Source organism: Carlito syrichta, unplaced genomic scaffold (assembly GCF_000164805.1).
Source record: "Carlito syrichta isolate Samal-C Ts95f unplaced genomic scaffold, Tarsius_syrichta-2.0.1 Scaffold305791, whole genome shotgun sequence".
Classification (NCBI taxonomy): Eukaryota; Metazoa; Chordata; class Mammalia; order Primates; family Tarsiidae; genus Carlito; species Carlito syrichta.
The window spans coordinates 161,891-178,889 of NW_007249887.1; the positions used below are offsets into that span (position 1 = coordinate 161,891).

General features: G+C 35.0%; 1 protein-coding gene across 2 annotated transcripts in view; it reads right to left on the minus strand.

The window, feature by feature from the left end:
* COL5A2 (collagen type V alpha 2 chain) overlaps positions 1-16,999 on the minus strand; it is a 156,948-nt gene that overhangs the window by 55,838 nt on the left and 84,111 nt on the right. For both annotated transcript variants that reach the window (XM_008062664.2, XM_021714804.1), the window contains exons 7-16: positions 13,978-14,088; positions 12,125-12,202; positions 10,578-10,622; positions 9,531-9,584; positions 9,056-9,109; positions 7,907-7,960; positions 4,738-4,791; positions 3,747-3,800; positions 2,823-2,867; positions 2,278-2,331 (exon numbers count right to left, since the gene is read on the minus strand). In XM_008062664.2, coding sequence (XP_008060855.1) covers positions 2,278-2,331; positions 2,823-2,867; positions 3,747-3,800; positions 4,738-4,791; positions 7,907-7,960; positions 9,056-9,109; positions 9,531-9,584; positions 10,578-10,622; positions 12,125-12,202; positions 13,978-14,088 — 603 coding nt within the window. The remainder of the gene's footprint in view (positions 1-2,277; positions 2,332-2,822; positions 2,868-3,746; positions 3,801-4,737; positions 4,792-7,906; positions 7,961-9,055; positions 9,110-9,530; positions 9,585-10,577; positions 10,623-12,124; positions 12,203-13,977; positions 14,089-16,999) is intronic.

The following is a 16,999-nucleotide window of genomic DNA, read 5'->3' on the forward strand; positions in this document are numbered from 1 at the left end:
CATAGTTCCCCTGAGATTGACTGAGGTCTCTGTTGCTATTGTAACACAATTCAATTTCTCCTTCTGATCAGCCCTCTTCCTTACATGTACTCCTTCACAAGTGTGGGTTCTAAGAGCACTCCCCAATAAACTTCCCCATACTGTATTCAAGTCACTGCTTTAAAGCTGTTTCCTAGGAAATATGACCTATGATCCTAAGACCACTGGTGCCAGTTGTAGTATAAGAAAGCAAACTTTAAATGGAATTTGTAAGCAGAATTCCGTACTGTTGGCACACAGTAAATATTATCTCCAATGAGAAACTGAGATATTGCAAGGGAATGGGCTAGAAATGCAATGTCTCAGGCATTTAACAAGGTTTGGGGAAACAGTAATTGTATAGTTGGCAGGATTGCATGACTCTTATATAGTTTATCCATTGTAGAAAGACACTGCAAGTCCAGCGATGATTAACCACCAATGCAAGACTTTTTGGTAACATTTTTAAAGATTTCTATCTTTGGTAGCCAGAGAAAAGAAAAAGCTGAATATCAGGCTCAGGACTTAATGATAAGTGTGAAAGAGCTCTTGATAAGTTTGAATTCTCAAACCTAGCAAGTCTGTTATGTCGTGGTTAAGAGTCATGGATTGGAAGGAATAGGGTCCTGAGGTTTGGCATTGGAATATCTGGGTTGAAACACTTGAGAACTTTGACATTTCAGACCCCCTAAAACTTCTGGGCCTGTAGAAGTGGCCCATTCCCCCCATTAACAGTTTATAGTACTTCTCCTGTTTGAAGATGACACAGAATCCTCTACTTTACCATATGACATAAACCCCCATTGTGGCCACCAGACAAATAATTAGCATCAAATAACAAAAAAGTATATATATCTGGATTGAGAAAGCACTGTTCCTGATGTAAATATGTATGTGTGTGTGTGTGTGTGTGTGTGTGTGTGTGTGTATTATACCAAAAGATCTATAAAGTCTAAACACCACATAGAGGCAAGATCCAAGAAAGAATGTATGGGTGTAGGTACCGAAAGTACTAGATCAAAAAGGACAGGATATAAAGTTGAAGCACTTTAATGATGTGGAGACACTCTCCCATGATAAACAAGTCAACACCCTGGTCAGAACCCTGGGACATGGAAACATGGAAAGAGTAGTGGCCCACATTGAAGTATATTTTCCAGAACTCCTTTGGCACATTGTAGAAGAAAGCACAGAGAAGTAAACACACTAGATTTTATATACTATGTAAGACTGAATACAGCAATAGCTTATTATACAGTAAGTCTTCTATATATAAACAAATTCTATTCCAAGAGTGTGTTCCTATGTCTCACTTGATCATAAGTACAACAATTAGCCTATGTACACAACTAACACAGTTGGCACTGTAATAGGGCACAAATAATACATTAAAAATGCACAGTACTGTACAGTAAACTACACAAAAGCACAATCACTTATAGAGGGTGCATGCACATGACAATGTATATCAGACACATTAACTAACTTACATGATTGGACATGGGAATACACATTTGTATCTTTAAAAGATAATAACTTGAAGGTTCATATGCAGGGGAATTCCTGTATTCTACAATATTCTCTATATCCCCGTAGGACAATGATTAGCAAAGCGATAAGATATGGCCTGATGAGGGAGTCTCTCTCTTTCCAAACCAGAGCCATGTCTTTGGTACTACTATTCAGAAACTCTGAAGTGGTTGTCATCTAAGGGTAGTAGTGGGGGATGCTATAAACCTGGAATTCCTAATAGTAATGGGGATATTAGAATCTTGATATAAGAGAGGCAAGGAGACTATCCTCAATTGTCAGAAGCAAACTGAATGCATTGTAATGAACTACAAAGTTGAAATATTAACCAGCATAGTCCAGCCTTCAGAAGGAGTGGTGAAAAGCATAATTAGAATAGCCATCAAGAGTATTTCTCAGTCTGAACAATTAAAATAAATCAAAGAAATATAATCAGAAGACTCAGATCTTTCAAAGTCTACACTCATAGCATCTACCTTTTAGGATTATGATGAACACAAAATAAAATGCTTGGAGGAATTCTTGGAATATAATAAGTACTTGATAAACACTTTCTATTATAACAATTTTATTACTATCCCAACATTCATATTTTCTATGTATTATATTCTGTGCTGCTATATGATTTTATTATTTTCTTAATTTTTGCACTAAAATAAGTAGGAAACAAATGTACATGGTTGTGTAAGATGTTAATATTAAAAGCCAAGTTAAAGTGTATATACTTACAGGCGCACCTTGTGGCCCAAGTCTCCCTCTTTCTCCTGGCATTCCCCTCGGACCCTGCAGATAAAAGAGAAAAAACATCTCTTAAAGCACCTAATTTGAACTATAGGGTACTTTGACAACACTACTGAATCCAATTAAGAATCAAAAGAATTGACCACCAAAAAGTAGTATTACTAGGGTCAATTTTGGGTTTGAAAACCTCTCCACCTGTGGAGATGGTAACCTAGCCCCACTTACTTAAACAGATTTCACTTAACCAACCTTATGGGCTAAATCTACAATAATCCAGATTTGATAACAGAGTACAGAAAAAGAATAAGGGCATTCAACACTAAGGAAAGCAATGAAATCCAGGTATCCTTTTCTATTAGAAAGGCTCAGTTTTCTTGGTGTATTTGTCTATTAGCTGGTAATCAATATTATTTCACCAGCTAACATACATTCTTCATATCTTTTAATGAAAGTTTAAACATTATCTTAATATAGTCTAAAAAGAAAAGTAATATAATCTTAGAAAACTAAGAAATAAGGAAATCAATACATACCAGAGGACCCATGGCACCCATTGGACCAGTAGGGCCAGCTTCACCCTAAAGCAAAAATGAGATCACATTACATACAAGAAACCTACAATTGATATTCACATCACTTTGTTCCATGTGTGTATAATTTTAAAGGCATATTTTCAAAGAGGGTATTTGGAAGGTATACTTTCAATGAAAGATCTCATAATTGTGCTTTATTACCTTTTCTCCAAATCTATTAAAAATTTAGTTTCTATAGGAAAAAGTCTAAAATAAAATTGGGAATTTAAACAAGATTGATTAAAACTATCACATCTTGCCACAGTAATTAGTCTTAAAAATACTTAAATGTCTATGTCTGGTATGTTCCAAGTGAAATTTGATAGAGTTATAACTGACTATAATAGTCTCTTAAGCTCTATTATAGGAGATCTAGAAATAAAAATTTTAAAGTCAGAAGCTTTTTCACATTATGGCATGCTTTCTACTAAAAGCTTCTCTCTTCTTCCTTGATGTTTTATCTCCCTCTAGAAACATAAATAAATTTTGGGAAGAAACGATGACCAGACTGTCCTAGTATTAAAAGGGTACTAAATGACACGGTCAAGGGACCATCTAAACCTCTCAAATATTTTTCAAGAAAGATAACGAGTGAATGTCTTTCAGAGGATGAACTCATAGGTTATTCTCACATAAAGACAACAACCATCCTTACATTGCCAAACACCCAGTGCCACACCAGCTAATCTTGGTGGCATGGTTAGTTCATGTCACTTATCCTGGTAAGGCCATTGCCACTCTTCTATGAAAAAATATATTTTTACCTAACCATTTATTTGTATTTTTCTTTTCTCCAGAATTTAGGTAGCTCTGAAAAAATTGCAGACAGTTGAAGCAAAAACTGAAATGCTATAGTGAGGTTACATTAAGGCATTATAAAATTACCTTGGAACCAAGTGCTCCAACTTCACCTTTAGGACCTTCAAGACCTTTGTGTCCCTGAGAAGAAAAAATATAAATTTGTACTTGTATACTATTTTTTTAATTCTCAAAAGCATAAAGAAGAACCAAAAACAAGCTTACAGAAAGCACCTTATAAAAATGAATCTAAAATCTAAATTTGTTGCTCAAAATATTTTCAAATTTCCATTTTTTTGTAAGTTTATTCAAAGAAAATTAAAGAATTATTGGCTTTAAATAACGTTTTTAACTTGCAAGGTTCTCACCTCCGAACATTTGTGACTTAACACCAATTTAATCTATAGCCACAAATAAAAAAACTTGTAGTGGCTTTAGAGGAAACACATAGAGTTCACATAGTTGTAAAATACTCGTTATATTCAGGATAATAGAATATTTAATAACTAGCATAGAAGAAAGTATTCTAATCAGAAGCCCAACTACTCAAAACAGAGGCCAGCTTTGCTTTCTAAAAGACAGATAGATAGATGATAGACAAGATAGATGATAGATAGATTCTATATGTGTATATAATATTTTATAGTTACATATTAATTATCTTGAGTTATTAAAAAGCACCCTATTGCTTTCTTTGTCTGAGTAGACAGGGCCCCTCCTGTGACCTAGTATCTCAATTTCTCTCATGTCACTATTCTACTATGCAGTCATTGCCTCTGTATTCCCCATTAACCTGAAACTGCAGGCCAGAGACTTTTCTCATTCATTCCTGTGTCCTCTTTTGTATCCAGTATCTACTACATAGTAAGAACCCAAAATAGCTTTCTTCATAAAATCAAATGAAATTCAAAGGGAATGTAAAAAAGCATTGTGATTTCAGTAAACACAAATGAATACTGTAACACAGCCAGTTAGGAACAACTGACAAATGGAACTGTCAAGACTTCCAAAGCAATGCTCTCAAGACCTTGTTCAGTGAACCACGATATCTGAGTGGATTACAATGGGTTGAACTTACCCGGTGACCCTTCAGGCCTGGAAGACCAGGAGCCCCAGGAAAGCCCCGAGCTCCCTGCAGGGAAAAAATAGATAAGGTATTTTAGAGTCATTAATGAAAATAGGAAATTCCATAATAACTTTTTTCCCCAGAAAATATCTGGTACACAGTTTTCTACCAATTTATTAAGGAAAAACAGCAGTATACTCTTATTCATCAAAATATATCTGGGTGTCAAATATTAGAAACATAAACACACTGTTAGAAATGGAAACATGACTTACACAAGGACATGGATTAATGCCAGGTATAGATTTTATGACATTTTAAAATTTTCAAATGATATCACTGTATTATAATTAGTGTCAGGAAAAAAAGTCAAGAAAAAAAATGAATCAACATGTTTAATGTTAGCATTAAAAAGGCCAAGGTATAGGAAAAATTTAGGAAAGAAATTTAAGAGAAAATATGCTCTCCCTATTTTATATTGTGCTTTATTTCCGGTAGAAAATTAAATGCCTTTGTAGCAAACCAATGTTGTTATTGTTGCTGCTGCTTTTTAATTTTCTCTGAACATCTGAATATTGACAGAAGAACATAATGAGAAGAATTTTGTTTTAATGAAGAAACTTTGAGTATTTATGATTGTTTGGAAAACAAAGTGAAGAAATGGCCTTTCCAACAGAAAGAAAGGTCAGAAAATATAAAAATGACTTTGGTTCCTGATTCAATAATTTCTTAATGTCTGCCAATTCTATGCAGATTTCATTTAAGCATATTAAATTTAAAAAAACAATTGAAATACACTAGAAAATCAAATCCAATGGTACGACTATTTTGAAATGATGCTTGAAACTTGTTCTCTATACGCCCTTAAAATAGATAGTAAAACAGTGACAATTATTTACCTATTCTGATTGCCTAAATTAATTTGGTTTTGCATTGAACTGCCATTTCTACTGCCACCAGTATATTGAATGACTTGATACTACTGATTGATGCTATCAATTATCAATTACTATTATTAATTTCCATATCCCTGGCACTTAGCTTTATGCCAGGTTAATGGGCACTAAAAAACAACCATTGGATAGACAACTGAATGAAGAAATGGTTTAATTGTTCGAACTCTCATAGCACTTTAAGCCTTTCTTAAAAAATTTATCTCATCCTTGCACAAGTTTACACAGACAGCAAAATCCTTCCACTCTGCAAATCATAGGCTTCATTCACTAGTTATTAAATGACTGAATAAGTCACTCAATAAATGAAACTCGTATGATAAAATCAAAGCAATAATTCCTCTGTGACCTCTTGAGGGAAAATTGTTTCTCTAGTGTTTTAGGGGGTTATCTCAGTAAGGGTATAGCAAGTCATGCTTTCTGAACAAATGAAGTCCCACTAATCTTCTGTTTATACAACCCTGCTTAGGAATGCTCTCATGTCAAGAGTTCCCTCTAAGTTTTCAACTGTAATGCTGACTTTTCCTGAGATTTATCTCCTCTCCATTCTGAACAGACAACTCAGCACACACCCAACTAAGCCTATAGGGGAATTACAGAGCTATGTTATTTCAAATAATTAGTTAACTTCAGTTTTTACGGTCTGCAAGGGAAATTATCATGTGATTATATATCCCTAGTATAACAAGAAAATGAACCAGATGTCCTCATGCTCATAAAAAAAATTTCATTCTGCTGACCCGGATTGTCATTACAGTGCAATCATGTGTTGCACTGAGCCTGCAGAGTGCATCTGTGGTGAGCTGGCAGGGCATTGTTCCTCCCCGTGGAGGTCCCATGCTGAGTATGAGCAAGAGTGCAACAGGACACGGAAGGTTCAGGCCTGGGTTGGTTGGAAAGGACATCTGTGCTAATGACTAAACCCCTTGCCTTTGTCTGCATTCACTTTTAGAATGAGGGAGGAGAAAAGGAAAGACAGCAGGGAGATAGGGGTTGGTTTATATTTACAACTAAGTAATCCTTGGAGTCTTGTAAATTCCCTTAAAAGAGAAGCGTTCATTTGTTTTAAAAAATTGCTAGCAAAGGACCTCATCAATTTTCAGAAAGTAAACAGAGAGTAATGCATTAATGTTGATTATATTGAGGGATAGAAATATCAGGAAATTATAGAAAATACAAGTAGAAGGTTGAATGTTCAGAGGCTGTACCCTTACTATGATAACCCCCTAAAACACTAAACCAATAGTTTCTCCTCAAGAGGTCACAGAGAAATTATTGCTTTGATTTTACCATATGAATTTCATTTATTGAGTTGCCTATTCAGCCATTTAGTAAGTAGTGAATGAAGCCTATGATTTGCAGAGTGGAAAGATTTTGTCATCTGTGCAAGATTGTGCTAGGACAAGATTCCTGAACTTTCCAAAGAGGAGGAATGTTTGAAGATTGCTTGCTTGTCATTCTCTAACTGCCCCATTGCCTATGTAGTTAACTGTAAGGGAGGGCCTTGAAAAGTAATGTGAGTGATTGCAGACAAGTGAGTTCAGAGGATGGCCGAGTGGCCCAGGGCCTGAATCCTGGTGGAGTGGGTCCTGTCCTTAGTAAGCCGAGAGGGGAAGAACACAGCTGTGTTAGGAGGGCTGGCAATCAGTGTATCTCCTCGTAAGATTTTAGGACCCAGAACATTAATCAAAAATTTCAGCCAACTTTAGGGTTTGGGAAGCAGCCAAAAAAGGCATCCTGTCCACAGTTTATTGTCCCTAGCGGATAAAATACAAGTCAACAAACTCTTTTCCAAGTTATTGTTTAGACATGTGGGACAACATAAAATGAAAATATTTTAAAGAAAAGTTTTAAAGATAAAACAGAATTGAGATATGAATTGTAAATAGGTCAGGCTGGTGACTTATTCTGTGAAAAAAGTTTTCTTATATTCTGAATTTTCTGAAAATTGATACACAGTTTGGAGGGTATCTATTAGGTTATTATACAATTATCTGGGTCCGGGGTGTTATTTATATGATGCCGATGCAAAGCAGCTAAGTGGAGTTAGCTATCTCTCTGGCAAAACATCCTGTGACATTTTACATCTTGACAGCAGGGAACTTGCTTGGTTGTCTGTATTTACTTGGTGACCAATACATGTGCATACAATGAACTAGGAGTTAATGTTAATGTTCTTTGTTTTTGAAGCTTGTCTGTATGCCATTGTATTGATGGAATGAACTTACCGGAGATCCTGCAAATCCCACTTCCCCGGGATTTCCATTTCTACCAGCTTCACCCTTGATGGAGAAAATGTAAGGGGTGGAGGAAGCCAAAAGAGATTAAAAGGTTCTTCTCTGAGAGTAAAAGACAAATACGTTGCATATTTCTAGAGGTCTTCTTTAGAAAGTTCACAACAATGCTTTAAACGGTGTATAAAAATAGGCAAGCTCTATATTACTAGAGGTAATCCATTCTAGAAAGTTACTTTGTGACGCTTTCATTAACATATCCAGAAGAAGAAACAGATATAAATTATCCTGGTCTGATGTAGGTCACCATTTCATTAACATCAAAACTTACATACACAAACACACATTAAATACACATCTATACTATAAAATTCTGCATGAGCACATGACACTGAATTAAAGTATTGCTTCTTAAAATATTATTTTGCCATTTATTTTCTTGCAATAAGAAGACAACTACCAGAGATATTTGCTCTATAGCTAAATTTAATATAATCTCCTTAAACAAATCTTATGACTCATAGAGAAAATTTTTGCATGGTTTAGTATAACAAATTAATGACCTTCCATAATTTCATTCTCAACTTTGGTACAACTAAGAACAGTATCTACAAAAGTAAGTCTGTTCCTGTACACTGTTCTCTGACTACATGTTTTAATGTTAAAATCTGTTATGTCTTTTGGATTAATTAATAACTCAATTGAAAAAATTGTTTTTTCAGCCTTAGGGAGTCACACTGAATTTAGTATACTACTAACATGTTTTAAAAATTTTTTTAATGAAGACCTTATAATGATGCATTGCCATCAGAGTAGTGTATTTTTTTCTTTCAGATCATTTCACGGTTCACTGGCAAAAATTCTAGCTATTGTGGCAATTCTAGCATCTCATGGAGAAATCTTTTTGCAAAACCTGGGGAACGCAAGGATAAATGATACTTAATAATATGAACTATCAAAATTAGGAGCCCTTTTAGGTTTTTGTAAAAATTTATTCTGAGTTCTCCACTTCATACTGAATTTAGTGGAAGCTAAAAGGCTAGGAAATTGAATCAGGAATTAGTATGGAATGGACTTGTTAATATTGTAGCTTCTTCTTAGCCTCTTTAAAGCTTCAAAGCAAAATGAAGAAAGGTGACTTACGTCTTCCCCAGGCTTCCCAGGAGGGCCCTCTGGCCCACGTGCACCAAGTGGACCCTAAAAACAAAACAACAAACAAAAAAAAAGGAAAAAAGTAACATTTACCTTTACCTGCCAATGATACAATTCAAAATCTTGTTGAAATAAATGAAAAATATCATAGAAAATAGTTTTATTAATTATTTGAATTTATGTTGTACCCGTCAGATCATGTGCTCAACAGGAAATAAAAAGTCTAATTGCACAAATGCAAATATTTCAGCACTGTCTACTGACCATATTCAAAGCCTTTGACTTTAAATACTCTGCCACAAGAAACATATTGCATAAGTATAGTCCCATGACCAGAACTCCCACACTGAACTGTCATTTCTTGCTACATTAGGGAGGACCTGAGAAAATAAATAACTCATTATCTGACATCATTATAATGACAGACCCATGTGTAGGTGGGTCTACATGCTTACTTGATATTTACCATTGGTCCAGGTTCACCAGGTTCACCGGGAGGTCCCGTAGGTCCTGCACCACCCTAAAATTGAGAACAAATTACAAACCCAAGTCAACGAAAAACAGAATACTAAATCCTGTACTCTCTGCAATATATAGTGTAGTTGTTTAGACTGCTGGCCTGGCCATTTTCTAGACATGTGACTTTGCTCAAGTTACTGAATCTGTCAATATCTCAGTTTCCTGATTTGTGAAATTAGAATAATAATGGTACTTACTTCATTGGACTGTCATGACTGTTTAAATAATTAATGTATGCTAAGAACCTAGAATAGTGCTGGCGCAGAGTGAGTGTTCAATCAATGGTAGTTACCATCGTCATCACCATTATCGTCATTGTCTTTATTACCATCATCAACAACTACATTTTCTATTCACTAGTACCTTAAAGTGAAACTTTACACAAATGATAATGACCATGTGGTAACCTTGACTGAGCTAAAGAGTGCTATTTTTCTTTTTTTAAAAAAGTTATTTCCTAATGTCTGTTAAATTTCTGTAAATATGAAATAGCTCTACATCACCATTTTACTGGTATTTGATAGGCATAGAAGAAAAGTAGAAAGTATTATGTTCTTTCTAAAGAGTCCATGAAGCAATCACCTTGACTGTTTTTTTCTAAAAACAATGCCACAATGTAATGGTCTTTATGATCTAATTTGACAGCCTCAAGATTGACACATAACTAATTATGAGAATCTTCATGACATGAGATAATAATCTGTTATTTCAGAAGCAAAGGCACCTAATTTCTGGTATTAGTAGAGGTCATATGCAAATAAAGCAGATAATAAAAATTTAGCCCCATGAAGAAACTTTGAAAAAAACACTGCATATATTTCTAAGTGAATAAAAAGTGTTTAATACAGTCCATTCAAAGTGAGCATTATAATATACAACTCAAAAGTCAGCCAAAAACAGTCGTGTTATGTAGATTTGATATAAATATATACACATATATACACCTACACACATACATGCCTACAGTATGTAATTTAGTATTAAAAATACTTACTTGTTGTCCTTGTAAACCTTGTGGCCCCCTTGGGCCAATAGGACCCTAAAAAACAAATGAAAAAAAAAAAGTTATATTAGTGTTCATGACAATTTGTTCAAAAATTTCAAAAATGTTAAATCACCTTTAGAATATAGAAAAATGAAGCTCTGACAGAGGGGGATGATGACATTCTCCATTTGTGATCATTTGAAGGGCAGCTAAATTCAGTAAGATTAAAACTTAGACAATATTTGGGATGATTTTATATATACCCTCAGTGTCATAAAGAGAAATAAATAATATGCCTGGACACACACACCCAATGTCTTTAGGGTAGTGACATTTGCATGTTTAAAGGCTGGTTCTGTTAAACCAAACATCCACATAAAGAAAACCTTGGCAAGCATAAAGGAATTATCAAACTGTCTATTTAATTCTTCAGGTTCACAACAGATAATTCATAACTTTAATAAACAAGTTGAGAATGGTGTATGAAACCATTAACAATAATGACTAGGTCATTTTAAATGTCAGTTTAAAATGATCTTGGGCACTGAGTTTCCTGGGTTCTTTCTTTCACAACCTTTGAAAGTATCCACATAGGCTTTCCCCATTTAACTACAAAATGATCACACTGAGACATAACAAAGGAAAGAATGAATTAGATAATTTAGATAGTAAAAAAAACCTCTACAAAATAAATAGCAAATACACACATATGTAATTTAAACTTCAAATGGATAAAAACTTATATATCTCAGAAATATATTTCAAGGTAATCATTAAATGATGCCATACCACTAGTAACTTAAACATACAAACAATGTTTATGATACTCATAACGTTCGTTGTTCTTAAGGATGGGTAGAAGAGGTGGTTATCTATGAGGTCTGATTTTACACTTCTTATTGTCTGAAATTTTATTAATCTGGAATGCTTTGAATTATGTTATAAGCAGAAAGGCATTGGGGAGGTGCTTGGAAAAGTGTTAGATTTATTCTATAAGATTTTATTGCTCTGAATACCCAAGTTAAAGTACTTCCCAGAAAAAAATGGGAATCTTTCTGACTGTTGAAGAATTTCAAGAGAATAGGAATGGTGAGAAGGCCCAGTCAGAAAACCTCAGGGAATAAGACAGCCAAATAATACTGAAATAAATAAAAAATAAAAATAGCAAAACATCTCATTTCAAAATTTCTCCAAAGCACCATTTCTAACAGTACCATGAAATATTTTTGTTTTTTATTTATAAAGATATTGTTTTTGTTAGTGTGGTAGTGGTCATATTTTTTAAAAATTCTTTATTTTCTTCAAGTATTAAATGAAATATGCATTCAGACTTTATTAATGTCAAAAATGCTATGTATAGTTATGAATGAAACATGCCTGGACTTTTAACTGGTGCATAGTAGTGTTTGATAAATGATATGTATGGATAGATGGATGGATGGATGGATGGATGGATGTGTTTAAGAAGACACATTTTTTAACTAGCTAACTCAAGTCTCTCTTTTTATAATTATTTTTCCACAAGTATTTTGGTTATCTGCAAAATTCATGCTTACCACAGAGCCAGGCATCAGTCCTACTTGACTTCCAAGTCCAGATTTTTCATCCAACCCAGCCATCTGAGCTGAAAACGGCTATAAAAGCAATGTGTTGACATTATTTCCACAGTAAAAGACATACATCAATACACTTTAAAATCAAGAAATGTATACTTTCTGGAATTCTTATAGAATGACTCTTCTGAGAATAATTTTAAAAGCTTGACTCTAAAGCATGGAAAATGATTCAGACTTTTTTTTTTTTTGGTTTTGGTTTGTTTGTTTTTAATTGTATGTGCTCTTGATTGACCATTCTTCCCCACAGTATCTTTTAAATATGTTGCTTCAGAACATGCTGCAATGGGGCAAATGTTTAATACTCGATAAAAACCTGGATCATTCTGATAAGCACTCAGCCAGTATAATTCATTTCAGGTTTAAATCTCTTTAACTGATTTCCTCCCACAGTTGGAGCTAAGACTAAAAGCTGCCTTAAAACATGTGTCCTAAAGATTACAGATTCCCTTTCAGACTCTTTTTTAAGATGATATGCTTCTTTCTTTGTTCATGGCCAGTTAACTTGAAACTTATTGATGCAAGTTGATAAAAATGTATAGATCTTTTAGTGAATCACTGAATGTTCCAAGATATAGAAACAGTTTTACCTATTCTCTTTCACAATTAAAACACCCTGGTAAATCAAGTGGATCAAAATTGTTCATGTACATTCCAGTAACTATGCTAATTTTCAAATTTTAGTGGGAAAAACTGTGAGTATTGCTTACAAATAAACTGGCAATTTCTTCCACAGTCAGTTGAAAAACAGATGTAGGAACTGTTGTAAAAAAAAAAAAATCATATTCAGACTCCGTATGTTTCCCTGTTATTCTATCTGTCTACAGGCTTACTTCATTTTATTGTGATTCACACAGTGCATTTCACAGATTGAAGGTCTGTGGCAGCCCTGCATTGAGCAAGTCCAAGGGCACCATTTTTGGCAACAGCATGTGATCACTTGTGACTCCATGTCACTTTTTGGTAATTCTCATAATACCTCAAACTTTATCATTATTATACTTGTTATGTCATCTGTATTCAGTGACCTTTTATGTTATCATTTTAATTGTTTTAGGGAGCCATGAACCATGCTCATGTAAGACAATATACTTAATTGATAAATGTGTTTATTTTGACTTCACCAACTGGCGTTCTCCATTCTCTCCCTCTCCTTGGCTGTCCCTGCTCCCTGAGACTCAACAACATTGAAGTTAGGCCAATTAATAACTCTACAAAGGCCGCTAAGTGTCCAAGTGAAAGGAAGAGTCAGACATCTCTCACTTTAAATCAAAAGCTAAAAATAATTAAACTTTGTGAGGAAGGTATGTTGAAAGCCAAGATAGGCTAAAAACGGGGTCTCTTGTGTCAAGTAGACAAGTTGTGGATACAAAGAAAAAGTTCTTGGATCAAAAGTTCTTGAATGTATCATCCTCTCTTGTTGTAAAGGATATGGTACAGACTTTGCTAGCATTCTGAGTCTAGAGAACAGCAAGATAGATATATCTTCTTTTCAGTTCACAGGGGGAAAATGTTAGCGTCCTTTACAATCAACAGAAAAAACAAAGTTTATGGAATCCAGAACTGACATTGAGAAACACAAATAATTTAAAGCAGCATTTAAAAAATGCTATTGTGAATCTTCCAACAATTCTTTATGGATGCATTGGTTTCATTGGTCGAAGCAGTACTGTAATCACTTAACTGCTCTTGCAGTCAAGTGTCAATAGTTGAACTGACACAATTTGAAATCATAACAATATATCAATAATTTAACATATGACCTAAACATGGTACTGAACAATGCACACACTCACCCTGCTCATGCCATCTGGTCCTGGGTGGGACGGATGTCCAGGAGGCCCTGGAGAACCAGGTTGACCAGGGACACCCGGTTCTCCATCAATTCCCTGAGGACCACGAGGACCCTGGAAAAACAAGCCAGTGGAAGTTAGAACCCACTGCCAAATATGTACTTAGTAAAAAGTTAAAATAATCTACTTCTTGACGGTGATGGAGTGTTTATTATTTTAAAAATAAATGGTAATCTAGTCACCTATAGTAATTTCATCAGCCCCATCATACTGCCAATTTCAGTGCTTCTACCACTGGGACATGGTCTGGGTAAGAATTGTACTTATTGTGCTAAGTCCTCAGTAATTTGCCTCTTAAAACAATTACAAAACTGTTTTCAATTCCATAGTACTCTAGAATGAACTTCCCTATTTGGTTGAGTTTTTGCTGTTCAAGTGTATTAATCAACAATTTCTAAATACCCTTGTCTGTCTTGGATCATAGTCAACGATGTATATGCCTGAGTAACCTCTCTACCCACCTCCTAAAAAATGTGCGGGCCCCTTGAGCGGAGTCTGTAGGGTTTTTCCATGTTTCTAATTGTGTAATGCTTTGCATATTTCCTGGTACATACTAAACACTCCGTAACATGCATATCACATTGTCACATTTCAGTTCTTTACTCCAGTACTTTAAGTCTGACACACTTTATTTTCTGCCCACCCCCAGAGGTAGACTAAACCAGTAAGAAATTAGAGGCAAAGGCACTGTGACCCAGCCAAGTCTGTTCTCAGAGAAGTGAGCAATGGTTTCTAGCTGCCAAATTCCACCCTTCTCCTAACCCACATTCTGAAGGCCGCTTGGGGAACAGCCACGTCCTCAGTTCTGGAAATGTTCCGTCCCCTAACTTCATCATTCCCACAAGGCTTGTTAAGTATTTTCTGGCTCCTTAACCCTGAAGAGTCTTGAAACGATTTTTTTCTTAAAGAAAGGACCAGAAAGTCATGAGACAATATAATTAGAAGCAGAGATCAAGAAAAATACGGTAATGCAGTTTAGTAAAGCATGAGAATGCCTCCTGGCTCACAGGAAGCAATTCCAACAGGAGTCCATAATGCAGAAGAAATAAACATAGGAAAAGCTGAGGCAGTGGCAGGGCCCGCTTGCATATGATGGTTTGTGGGAGATGACGTAACAGCTATTCAGACACTCAATTATTTTAATATATTCAACCGTTCATAGAAGCAGGCTTACTTCTTGGAGTAGTTGGATAAGTAAGCACATTTATCATTCAAGTAGAAGTAGAGGACTTCTGAGCCTGAAAAACTCACATTTAAAAAAAAAGATTTCTTAGAAAATTATTCTTATCTTTTAAAAATCAAAACTTTGGGCAGCCCCTTCAGGTCCCCTCCCATTGTGGAAGCTTTTCTGTTCTCTCAATAAATCCTGCTTTCAAAAAAAACAAAACAAACTTTTCTGACTTCTAAACCCCCGACAATTCACTTCATTTTCCTATTATATAGAGTGGAGGTTGATTTTAATAATTGCTATTTAGGACTACTGGCCCATATGAACATGAAAAGCATATGAACTGGAGATATGTCAATGATCGCATAGACAAAAGGTCTGGCTTCTTCACAGAGCCTTGTGCGGAAAACTCTTCATGTGTTTTTGAAATGTTCAATTGTAATATAAAAGATTCCCAAAGGAATAAAAAAACAAACCACCAAAACTCTATTTAGTGTCAATGAGAGTAAAGAGAGTTTGGTTATGTAATATTAATCCTCCAAAGAGATGGCACCCTTTTCCATTCTTCTGTGATTAATAATCATATTTCATTGATTTCATGACTGTGGCTCTGTGGAATTACCTCTAAATAGCTTATATAATTTACTGTTATATAAATGTATATAAATTTAGATTAAAATTAATAAAACGTACAAAAAATCATCCAAAACTAAGTGAACATAAACATGATTACAAGAGACAATAGGGGGGAAAAAAGGAGAATTTTTACTGATAAATATTGAAAACAAATTAAAATTTGTGAATTAATTTAGAATATATATTTTTATATCTCCAAGTGAGCAGTCATATGGTTTTTATAATAAGGTAAATGTTATATTTATTATTATTCCCTCCCACTCCCAGGTTACTCTTGAATATCTCAGGCAACAATCTACAATAAAAAGTACTTGTAGATTGCCACTAGGTGGCGACCTTTAAACGTCCACAAGTAGAAAAGAGCTAATGACAAATTTTGATGCTGATCGTAATAGTCTCTCTCTCTCTGTCTCTCTCTCTCTCTCTCTCTCTCTCTCTCTCTCTCTCTCTCTCTCTCTCTCTCTCTCTCACACACACACACACACACACAAATGTTAGCGCTGGTGAGTACTGGAATATTTCCCATTTTACAGATGAGGAAACTTATACCTACAGAGAAGCGTTCCTCCCAAACTTTTTGGCATCAGGGACTGGTTTTGTTGAAGATCATTTTTCCATGGACTAGAGGAAGAGGGGAATGGTTGGGGGATGATTCAAGTGCATGACATTTATTGTGCACTTTGTTTCTATTATTATTACGTTGTAATATATAATGAAATAATTATACAACTCATCATAAAACAAGAGAAACGCAGACAGAAGTGGTAAATAAAATAATAGGCAGGCCACACGCAGACTAAAATAAGTGTTGGATTCCTACTTAAGGCCTGCAACCAGATGCAGCTATGCAATTGAAGTACATCAACTCACTTGCCACTCACTGATAGGGTTTTGATGAGTCTGCAAGCAACCGATTTATTATGGTTTCTGTGTAGTCAACCCTCACTGCTCATGTTAATCTACATTTCAGCTGCTTCTCAGCACTAGCATCACTGCCTCCGGTCCACTTCAGATCATCAGACCTTAGATTCTTATAAGGGGCATGCAACCTAGATCCCTCCATGTATAGTTCACAATAGTGTTCGCTATGAGACTCTAATGCCGCGGCTGATCTGACATAAGACAGAGCTTAAGCAATAATGAAAGTGATGGGGAGTAGCT